This window comes from Delphinapterus leucas, chromosome 6, assembly GCF_059928025.1.
Source record: "Delphinapterus leucas isolate spDelLeu-1000000601 "Yukka" chromosome 6, BTC_Dleu_Yukka2, whole genome shotgun sequence".
NCBI classification, from domain to species: domain Eukaryota; kingdom Metazoa; phylum Chordata; class Mammalia; order Artiodactyla; family Monodontidae; genus Delphinapterus; species Delphinapterus leucas.
This window is the reverse complement of record NC_143134.1, coordinates 61,639,244-61,651,338: the sequence shown is the minus strand read 5'-3', so window position 1 is coordinate 61,651,338 and position 12,095 is coordinate 61,639,244. Positions and strand designations below refer to the sequence as shown.

The following is a 12,095-nucleotide window of genomic DNA, read 5'->3' as shown; positions in this document are numbered from 1 at the left end:
TCAAACTGAATGGGCTAATCAAACACAATTCTCAGGCCCATAAGCATTGTTCTAAAGTATTCATTATTAAATGATATGCTGTGAGAACAATAGACAGTTTATTTTATTAGGCCATGGCCTGGGGGAAGGGGGTCGGGGGCTCCTCAGGACAGCCCACCATGTGTCACTAATTCTAAAAGATTTTCCCCCTCGTAATGAATTCCCTCAATGGGACTGGGGGTGCGGGGGGGGGGGGCCGGCAGTGGGGCAGAGTAAAGTAGAACCAGCCTCCATTCACCCTCTAGCCCTCCGGGGAAATTAAATCCAATATATACTTGAGGTACCATCCCTTAAAAAAAAAAATCCCATCAGCATCTAATGGGCTTAATTCATCCACAGGAAAATTCATTTCTAAAAATTCTCTATTTCCCTTCTAGTCTGGTTCTCTGTTTAAAAAGGGCAGGTAAAATGAAAACTTAACAAGACTTATTATTTTTGTTCCTTAAAAACTGAACTTTGATGTTAATCTAGAAGTCCGAATACATGTAATAATAGCCCTCTGTTCAATCTCCTGGATATTAAAAAAAATTTCCAAGCGCACTACCATCCGTTTGAAGTAGTGAGTCCCAGGTAAATCACAGACTAACATTCATGAAATGAAGAAATGGGGAAGGAAAGTGGTGGGGAAAGGATGCGGGAGCACCCCCTCCAGCAGGATGGCATAGTTTAGAGGAGAAAGTATGCTCAGCCCCGAAGTTGAAACATCTGCTAGATGTACTTTTCAACGACTATCTTTGCTAACTATGAGACAGGTTCACTCTCCACTGTGGATCCGGAACTTTCAAGAAAAACGACCACGCCCCCCCAAAAAAGATAAGACCGTTTGTTTTAAGCCAAGTCTGCCTCCAGGTGAGTTGGTTGTGTTTGCTTGCGCTTACTCTGTTGCTATGAAAAGCAGAAAGGAGTTCCGCTTGCACCCCAGGTGGGGAGTTTGAGAGGGAAACCTGTGAAGTTGAAGTTTCTCACAGTAGGCAGAACAGTCGCTGTGCAGCCCAGGCCCATCTCAGGGTGCACTGCTTCACAGCTACACTGTAAAGTGTTAAAAATCCTCCCACCCACCCCAGAATATATATATATGTATATTAAAAAAAATCCCCTGTCCATCTCTCAGTACACAAAAGGACCTCATCACACTGCAAAAATAGCAGTACCCACTTTGGTCAATTAAAACAAACAAACAAAAAAAAAGCATACATTATTTTTTTTTTAAATCTGTGTACTTACCTATAATAACCAATACAGCTAAAAGCACTACCTACATAGGCAAAACTTGGTATTGCATAATTCGTATAAATTTGAAATCCCTCCCCCCCAAATATTAATTGGAAGATGAAAAACATGAAAGGTTAATAGAAAAAACACCAAAATACTGAAAATATTGCTGGTCGATTACAATTTTTAAGCGGCAACTATACACAGCCATGATATGCTTTATAAATGTGAGATAAAGGTATAACTGTCTAAAAAATCCATGATGTCACACATTTTTCTTCGTCTGGAGTACAAAATATTTTGTCATAAAAATGGTAAAGATTTAAAATGATAATAAATGCAGCAAAACAAGTGTAGTGATGTCACTTTTTTGTGTTTTTTTGTGTTTTTTTTGTTTTTTAGATTTCAAGGCAAGGCACGTAATGTGGACATTATATCTTCGTGCAAATTAGGATTACTGGAAAGAGTATTTTTAATTAAAATTTTAAGAGACATAGAGGCAAAAATGTGTCTGCCCATGCACACCACAGATCTGTCAATACAAGAAATTTGTTGAACAAGGCTAATGTCTGAAAGCACCATGCAAGTATTCAGCACCCTGATTACATTTGTTTTCTCAAGAGTGCATTTTTATATCCTACACCCTGGCGTTCCCAGTTTGTAAACTGTAAGCTTTACCCTTGTGACATGGATTTGCCTGCCTCTTTGTCTCTAGAATGCAGATTTTATAGAACCTTTTGTACACCCTATGGGTTCTTGATGCAACCAGTAATTTTAAATAAATAAATTCTACCTCCAAGGAGGCTGCAGCTAAACCAACATAAGTGCTGTGTTTTCATTAATTTTTTTTTTCCTCAAGCACATGATTTGTCTTGATTTAATGCCTTTTTACTGCCCTCAAAAACTGAGGGGAAAATAAATTCGTTCAAAATTATTTTAAATTCTTTTTAATCCCCTCAATTTAGAGTCCAAGGGCTGAAGGACTTATAATCATGATTCCCCTTTAGATATAAATTTATAAATTGCACTTGCCTCTGTTAAGTGTTTCTTTTGTGGGGAAACTATTATATTAATTTTTACTGTTGCATGCAGAGATAACACTTCACCTACATAGAGGCATTTCTTCCATAGAGCCTTTGTGTTCAAACTGTTTTTTTTTTCTTTTTTCTTTTTCTTTTTTTTTCTTTTTTTCTTTTTTTTTTCTTTTTTTTTTTAAGATTTCAAACTGGGTTACACACTGGAAAAGGCTGGGTTAAGGGCCAAAATTTAATAAATCTGTACTGATAACTAAAGGCTACAGAGATTTCATATATATTTTTTTTAACTTTTAGAAATCAGAGTGCTTATAAAATGGCTGGCTCATGGCTCTGTCACCCAGCACTTCTGATGCCGCCTCCTAGCCTTAGTTGGTGAGATAACCAGGAATAGTGATTCCATGCGTAAACAACAAGAATACTAAACCAATAAAACTAGCTTATCATGCAAATATTAAGGCATCTAGAAAGTCAGTTAAAATATATTGTCATAGAGACAGAACATCTATTTCCCAGCGGACTTCATGTAACAAAGGCTACTTTGCAGGGGCTGCGATCTACCATCAGTGAAATATCATCGACCCTTTTTATGTCATTACAGTTTCAACCTTAAGGGAATTAGTGATTGTAAGTGCTGCGATTGCTGGTCTATTATCTTCTTTCTTCAGTTTCTTTCCTTTCTCCCTTTTTGTTTGTTTTGTTTTGTCCAGTCTTCTCTTTTCCTTTTTTTTTTTTAAATTTCTTAAACTAGTGTTGTATTTCATGTTTCCCTCAGTTGCTTGTTTCTGCTTGAAGGAAAGGTTCTCCGATTATGTTCAAACCGTAATTTTGGACATTTGCCGGTAGGATGGGTGTCCTATTTGATACTTGGAAAGGAACCAAGCTAGCCCAGGTACCAGGACTGTTGGCAGGAGAGGGGCAGGAGGGAAGGAAGAGAAAAAGAAAAAATACAATGTTACTCTACAGCAATATTAGAAATATAAATTCCATAGGCATCAAATTACTACAATAGCTTTTTTCCAAATTGCAGTTTAATATGAGATACATGTGCTAAATTATAAACATTATACGTATGTAAGCTACATGGTCTATTTCTTTCACGGATGGTAAGACTAATTGTGAAAAAAACTCGAGTAAGACTCATCCATAGTTATTAAACTCTGATTGAGGATACTCTTCCTAAAATACTTGGTCTACTTTGATGTAAATATAATATGATTTTTTGTCAAAAAAAAAAAAAGAGAAAGAAAAGAGCAAATCTACAACAGTGCCAACATACTTTGCAAGCAATACTCTGATCTTGTTTTAATTCACCAGCAATTGTGATGTATTTCAATTTTTCACCTGCCTATCGGTTGAATAAAATTGAAAGCCATAATGAAAGAGATTTTTTTTTTCCCTTCACAATAAGAGAAAATACATTTTTCGGAAGGCCAGTGCATAATGTGTAGTTGGAAGCTGACACCAGAAGCCAGGGCATCCCCTGTCCCTCCACATCAGTCATGTCTCCACATCCCAGCTGCTGTGAGTTTGGGAGTCTGGAGAGCAGCCTGGGAGAAGCCCCACAGGGAGGGAGTAAGCAGAGGAGGGGCTTGCCCCTCTCCAACCAACTCTAATTTCACCGATGTTGTATTTGGGGCTGTATAAAACAAAAACAGTTCAAGAAACAGTTCTCTAATTGCTACTGGCATAATCTCTCATTAAACAAGTATCATACAGACGAAAATAACACGACACCTACATGTCACAAAACAACCCCATAACATACATTCTGGGTATACCTAATCAGATGCATTATTTGTTTCAACATTCAACTAGGAACTAATGTCAGCTAAGTAACAGCTGCATAAATAATCATGAAACAAGAAAACATCCAACTGACAATTCCATACCCAGTTTTGTCATCGTCTGGCATGGAAATACAACTTCAATGTTTTAAATTTAATTTATCCTTTAAATTTAATTTATATCCTTTTCTTTACTTTTGGAGCCATGAGGTGAGATGGATTCTACTATGGTAGGTATCAAGCTAGACACCCTCATTTTTTCATATTTAAATTCCAAAGGTACAAAAACCTTTATGGAATATTACCTTGAAGGAACAATTTTCCTACCTACTCCCTCTACCCCCCAAAAAGAAAAAGCTTGGATTAAAAAAAAAAAAGAACTTGATATGTAACTTTTTACTCTCATGACACTTTTAAACAAATAAAGAGGCTTATTATTACGTCTAGGTACATACTTCTGAGTTAATATTTTAACAGAAAAATATTCACAGTGACCTTTTATGCTAAAGGGATTTTGTGATTAGAGTATGAGATCCAAAACAAAGTCCATTTCTCTTCCTGTTCTCCATCTAATATAGTAAATGGTACATGGTAAGTGCTCAGTAAATTTTTCTGATTAACAGGCAAATCAATTAAATATTCCAAATCACACCCAACTATATATTTTTTAAAAGTGTTGCTCATAATCACATAATTTCACGAGTACATTGCAATTTGGGCCCTATAATAAGAAAATAGGCATCTCTGAACTTAAAATTAGAGATGTTTAGTATTAACAAAAATTAACTATGCAGGAAAAATCGTATAATACTTGAAACAAAAAATTCAAATAAAAAGATATGTCATTATAGGATAAAAAATCATAATTCTATAGAATAAAAAGTTGTTATTGAAACCTTTTCTAAGAGACTTAACTGTTTTCACATATTTCTCTCTTCCCACACACATCTTCAACAATTATTTCTGCATTTTGCACCACTGATTGGGAAGAGTGTTACGTGATGCATCATGAAACATTTTCCCTCCACTGTCCTACTGCACTTGATTACATAGTACTTCTATATAGCACTACCTCATATCATAATTATCTGTATCTATGATTATCTTACTCACTGAAAGGTAAGATCTCTAAAGAAAATGACCTTATCTTATCAATCCTTATTGCTGGCCATAGCTGATGCTAATTATTTCTAAACAAATAAATGACAAAAATGGATCTCCATTATTTTTAACCTAAAGCAGGAAGCATGTACACAAAACAAAAAGACTAGCTCAAATTGATAATCCTTGACAGTAAAAGAAAATGTCAACGACAAGTAAATAACTTTGCAAAATTAATGAGTCCCAAATTAAATGGGCTCTAGGAAGTCATTTAGAAACTGCATATTTTAGGAAAATAAAGTGTATTTTAATGCTTGAAAATAGATGTGACTCCTTAAATGGAGAAGTCTACTGATCAATGGCAGAAAAGACAGGAATTCAGGGTTTATTTTGCAATAGCTTTCTTACTCAGTTCTTTAGAAGAGACATGTATTGTTAGTTTATGGAAAATTCTTCATAAAAATACATAGATGCTAGTGACTAACAGGACTCTTGCTGCAGAAGAGCTAACAAATTCAATTTAGATGTTTATTTAAACCTTTCAAACCTCCCATGCTACATTATGACCAGGTCAAAATTGCAGTGTGTGATATATTTGTCAATACTGTTTATGAACCTTTGGGGGAAAATAAATCTCAGACATTAACACTATGCAGACCCCATATATGAGTTTACAAGTCTCTTATTGCCAATCTGGAGGTTAAATACAGAACTGTAAGGCACAGACATTTTTTAGAGCTTTTTGGTAGTCCCGTTGAAAAAAAAACTAGTAAAACTAATTCAAAGATTATGATAACAGTGCAAAGAAAAATGTTTAACCAAACAAAATAACTTAGATCATTTCATTTCTAAAAGACAATGCTTCAAATCTCATAGTTTTTCAGGTAAAAATTTAACAGTGCTTTTTACATATCAACTCTCTCTACATAAGTCAATGTCAATGATTGCCAGCATGGATAAAATAAACACACTTTCATATTTATGTACATATACAACTAGTTACATGTAAAATGCTTAATCATTTTAATTTCTAATAGAATGAAAATTATATGGATAACCTTATGTTCAATCCAATAATCTGTGTCTCTGTCTATTAAGAGATGAGAGTCTCTCAATTGAAAGATTTGAAAATATTCAAAGTCAAATTAAGCTACTTCAGCAATATATCTTCAAACACTCATTTACTTGGTCTTCATTACATTTTCCATTGCCAAATCACTTTTTTTTTTTTTTTTTTAAGGCAAACAGAAGATGAGCATGACTGAAAGTTGAAAGCACATCTTTAAAAAATATTGGGCTTCCCTGGTGTCGCAGTGGTTGAGAGTCTGCCTGCCGATGCAGGGGATGTGGGTTCGTGCCCCGGTCCGGGAAGATCCCACATGCCACGGAGCGGCTGGGCCCGTGAGCCATGGCCGCTGAGCCTGCGCGTCCGGAGCCTGTGCTCCGCAACGGGAGAGGCCACAACGGTGAGAGGCCCGCGTATTGCAAAAACAACAACAAAAACAAAACAAAAAATATATATATATACCTGCCATACTAGTAAAAAGAGAAAAGAATACAAGTACTTCGTGGAAAATCAGGCACAAAAAAAAGCCCCAAATATTTTGACAACACTTTAACACAAAGCAGAATTCACCCAAGTGACTTCTACTCTACGTACGCTCTAAGTATATAATGAGATATTTCATTAAAAATAAAATAAAGTTAAATAAAAATTACAGGAAAAATTAATACATCTGATATCACAGATCATATTTTCATGTGATTCTGATCAAATGTATGATGTGGCTGCCGCCCCCCCCCACCAAAGGAAAGAAACAAACAAACAAATTACTTTGACCTTAAGATGCATTAATGGTAGGTGATGGTATGGCTTCATTTTATACTGATCAGACTATCTCAGAAGCATTGTGTTTCTTCTAGGCATCGCTCTTCAAGAGAAACAAACTCGATGGCATTTCTTTGGTGAAGAAACTCACCAAATCATGTCATTTGAGGAACATTAAACGGAAAGAGGGAAGACATGATAGTTGAGTTGAAAAGAAACATAGACTTGTTCCATACGGTTCAGGTAGACAGAATTAGTGTAAAGGCAGAAACTTCCAGAAGATACCATGCTGAGGGCCTACTATGAACAAGGTGCTATCTTGGGTGTTTTACATATGCTATGTCACTTAATTTTCTCAATGAACTCTTGAAATTGCCATCATTATCCCCTTTTCACAGATGAGAAATTTGAGGCTTAAACTCATCCAAAGTTACCCACCTAGATCTCAGATATGAATCAGTTCTGATTCCCATGGCCATTTAACTATTATACTGCTTCCCTGGGAAGTTAGACGTTGACCAAACATTCAAAAGAACTTTTGAACAGAGTCTTCTGAAGGCAAAATGTATTTGCTTCAGGAGACAATGAATTTCCCATGCCCCACACAGCTGGCTAGTGCTGCAGCAGACTTGTGCACAGAATATGTGATCGGTCTGGGTGATCTAGCAAATCTGAAATTTGATATATCTATCTCCTTTGAAAACAAAGCTAGTTGAGAGTGACGTTATGGTGAGGATTAAGGAGGAAGAAGATACCTCCTTCTTCTTTTTAAAAATGATACACTATTTATATATTTCTTATCCGGGACAAATTGGATAAAATGGCTAGTCTTTGCATCTACAAGGAGTAAAGAGACTCTGTACCTTTCAAAGAAAGAAACTGAGAAAACTCCTCTGGACAAGTCAACATTTGACTTGGTTGTGCTTTATAAAAATTATGCATTCTGTGACTGTGTATTCTAGGCCAAAAAGGGTTGGGTCCTTCGCTTTTAACTTGGTACCCACTCAAGAACCATGGCGTACCAAATAAACATATATGGAGTCATAAGTTTAGTAAAGAACCAAAGTCAAAGGCTTCCTTCAACTATTCGTCCTGAAATAAAAGCTAATTGAAGAATGGCAAAATTCATTTATTACTAGTCTGTGTGCCTCTGATAATGGGTTGGGCAACCCATTTGTCAAACATTTTATGGAATGTCAAAGTATCCAGTGTGCTAATACTTTTCAGGGGAATAATCATATCACCCGTTCAGATTTTACAGACTGACTTAATCATAAGGCTACCATATTTGCTTTAAAGATAGTAAGTACTCTTTTAAGAAGCTTAAAAAAATATTACGGGAATGAGGCACCAAGAATTGTATATATTCATACATACCTCAACTGTACCAGTAGCCACATTACTTATAGATAGCAATAAAAATAAGCAATGGCCCAGAAAGCATGGAAAATAAATTAAATAAATACCTTAATTTAAAAGCAGGATTTGCCCTTAATTCCACTGTACCTGTTTCAAATACCCCCAAGAAGGAAAGTTTATTATTTCCTTGGCTAAACATTTCTAATTTTGTTACTATAATGTGAACACACAGGTATTAGTATCTCTCCCAAAATGCACAATAAAAAATTTTGCCTATTAATAGCTAAAATCTACCTGGAAAAACCAATCAAGGGCAGGCTAATTAAGTATTAAGTTAGAAACCATGCTGTCCTGGATGTGTGCATTTGGACTGGCGGCTTATTTCAGTATAACACAAATGCTGCAGACTGTGTCTTATGAAAAAATGCTCCATCAGACCAGGGGAAGGAATATATGGGTAGTATTTAAGTACCCATATATTTAGGAATTATTACATAAATTATTATACATAAAGAATATATCTAAGAATTCATTAATATATTAGAACAAAGAAAATGGTACTTATTAAATATACTGGTTGCTAGCACTTACCTAGTGTGTGCATTTGCCAGGCACTGATCTACGTGCTAGACCTACTTTAAAGCTTTCAATCCTCATAATACACTTATGAGAAAAGTATCATTATTATTCTGACTTTACAGATGAGGAAACTGAAGCTGGGAAGTTGTGTCTTGCTCAACCCCTGCTGCTGTTAGATTGTAGAAGCCAGGATTTGAAATCTAGCAGCGTGGTTCTAAAACCTACATTCTTACCCACTACACTTCACCTAATCTCCCTCTTCTGTGAAACACACTACTTACATTACTAAGCAAGAATTCATATTATCCTTGAATTATACAAGAGATTCTATGGATTGAGGCCCAAATCATTTAGGCACACTGAAATTCCCAAAGAATATAACTTTTGAGTCCAAATTTCAACACAAATACCTGTATTTTATTTATCCAATTCCAGATCCTTTTCAGCTGAAGGCAATATTTACCTTTTTTGATGTACATACAGACGTGGCTGTATGTCAGTAACTTGCTTGTTGCGTTCCACTTCTGATGCAGCTAGACTAGAAGTGAAAGTGCTTTACACAGGTCTTGGGTTTCTTCAATTTATTTCCCCCATTTTTAAGTATCATTATTGCCATCGGAATGATCCTATTTGCATGCAAGATGATTTCTACTGATTATTACTATTTGTAACAATCTGTATTGGAAAGCTCCCTGGCCGGCTCTTACCTAACTGCAAAGTACTCTTGTGGGCTCTCTGAGAAACACCAAATATCATAAACTGCAGGTGTCTCAATGGAATTATTCTAACTGCAAGCAACAGCACTTCATAGTAATGAAAGAGAAACATATCTGTTCCTTAACTAAGTAGGTAAATAGCCTGCTTTATTGCTACTCCTTGGGGACCAACGATTTTGAAAATAACATATCCAATCGGTAGGCCATCAAAGCTCATTAATTTATATTCAGTTGTTTCAGGTGGGTTTTGTTATCAGGGCATGCTGGATTGCGCGTTAACTTTACTATGTGTGAGTACTAGCATTTTCTAAATAAAATAATGGCATATGCCAGTGAAATATGTCATCCAGTGCAAAGCACAGGGCAAGAAGAGCCTTTATGTATGGGGCCACTGCAGCTAATTACCTAATGTGTACATTATAATGTCTGTACTCTTTTAGTAAACAGCCCTTACAAAATCCTAGAAGACCCTTCAACAAGGCAATCTATATACTTGAAAGTAATAAAAACTTATTTCCTTAAAATGTTTACTTTAGACATAAGTAGGAAAAATACTCTTCCCCTGAACAGGCCAAATTAAAAAAAAGAACCCTAAAAACTGTGTTCCATATTTTTCATGTTTTAGAACTGAAAATGGAAGATAGAGATTTACTATGAAGATGACTAATTGTAAATAAATTACAGTACACAGACGCATATGTATCTAACAAGCTATGTAGCTGTGTGAGGTTTTAGCCACATAAAAATATAGAATTATGAGGCTCAAAGTAGCGATTTGATCTCCTCCCACAGACTGCACCACAGCGGAGAATCCTACGTGTGGATTTCCATCCTCTTTCTCTAGTCTGTATTCCTTTCTATCCCCGGGCTCCTTTTCAGTGCTATTGTTACAAGTGCTACAGCTCCCCTTATTAGCATATGTGAGTCTTCAACAGCAGACAAAATTCCCTACAAAAATAGTGCTTCCAAATAGTGCCTTTCACTAGAGAAAATCACCCAAGGCATACCAAATTAAATAGAAATATAAGTTTTATACAAAAGCAGAATGTGATTCTTTCCCAAATGATTTTCACTGAAAAGCAAAAATCAGTGTTATTTGCACAATTTCACCTCTAAAGGACAGAACATTTTTGTCTCAGAATTCCTAAGCATAAAATCAAAAATGATTAAGGAACTGAACATGTTTTTATGTTATGCCTGCTACTCTGTTCACATGTGCAAAAAAACCTTCCTTCTCATAAAACAAAAATTAACAAAGGAGAGAATAATTGTAGCTGTCTGCAATTTCTGAATATTCAAAATTTGTGTTCTTCAATTTCTTGAACTTTTTCTCCTTTTGTAATTTGTCATTACGTTTATTATCACGTTTACTCATTCATATGCTTTGTTATCTCAGTAAATATGACTGAAAATTCACTATATACCTTCTAACAGCACTAGCAAACATGAGAATCAAAAAGTAAGTTACTAAAGGGTGCGCTGGCCACTGACAGAGCTGATTTCTCAGGGAACTAATACATATGTAAATATGGTACTTTCCATGAAACATCTTCAAATCAAGGAGGTGTTTAATATACTTCTTTCATTGCAAAGGGTTAATCAGCAAGGTTTACATTTGGGAATTTTCGGCATCATGTTCCTCCTTCTCCCGCAGTACAGCCAAAAATCATCTGACAGGAAACGTAAGATTAAGTTTGTCCTACCTAAGCGAACAAAGAGTGCTCTGAACAGGCCACTGGTTTACTGCAGAGCGGGAACTTTTCTAATCCTGCTGGAATCTGCAGCGCTGCTCAGAAAATATCGCGGAAAAAGTTGTTTTCTTTCCTCTAACATCTTGTCTCTGGGTCATCCCATTTTGGTCACACTGCAGATCCTGCTGCTTCTCCCATAAAGGTTAACTTAAAGCTCCAAACATAATCATGTGGAAAATGGACATTATTGATTCCTATGGTCCATTGTTCCCCTATCCTAAGTCCCTGAAGTTCAAGTTCAATCTGGAATTACATCATGTCTGGTTTCTCCTGGTTACCAGACGGCTTGAGACGTGACCACGGCTACAGAAAAAACAAACAGCCTTCTTCACGCTTCGGCTCCCCTATCGATTCAAACGTAAACTTTTTTTCTTTCTCTCAAGTATGCTTCAAGTATGGAGCATGGTTAATTTAGAGATTAAGCTCCAAATTAGATTATCTAATGGCATCTTAATGGATTGCTGACCCATTTCCTGTGGGATGGCAGCATGCAAGTCTGGCTGGAATACAATTAATTTCTTAGGAAGTCTTCTGAAGAGTTTCCTAGATAAAAAGGAAACGCTGTGTTGTGCAAATCTTTCTTTACAAACGGAGAAAGTTAGGCAAAACTGCAACAAATCCCAATGTATTTTTCAACAGCCAGATTACAGATACTGCGTGTGTGTAAACACCAGATAAAGATCATTTTT

General features: G+C 36.0%; 1 protein-coding gene across 6 annotated transcripts in view; it reads right to left on the bottom strand.

Moving 5' to 3' along the window:
- Positions 1-2,392: 2,392 nt before the first annotated feature.
- The window catches only part of NFIB (nuclear factor I B), a 229,066-nt gene continuing 219,363 nt past the window's right edge, over positions 2,393-12,095 (bottom strand). For 5 of the 6 annotated variants that reach the window (XM_089913215.1, XM_089913217.1, XM_022573744.3 and 2 more), the window contains one exon: positions 2,393-3,186. In XM_089913215.1, coding sequence (XP_089769341.1) covers positions 3,057-3,186 — 130 coding nt within the window. In that variant the 3' untranslated portion in view covers positions 2,393-3,056. The remainder of the gene's footprint in view (positions 3,187-12,095) is intronic. The other variant, XM_022573747.2, reaches the window with a different exon arrangement.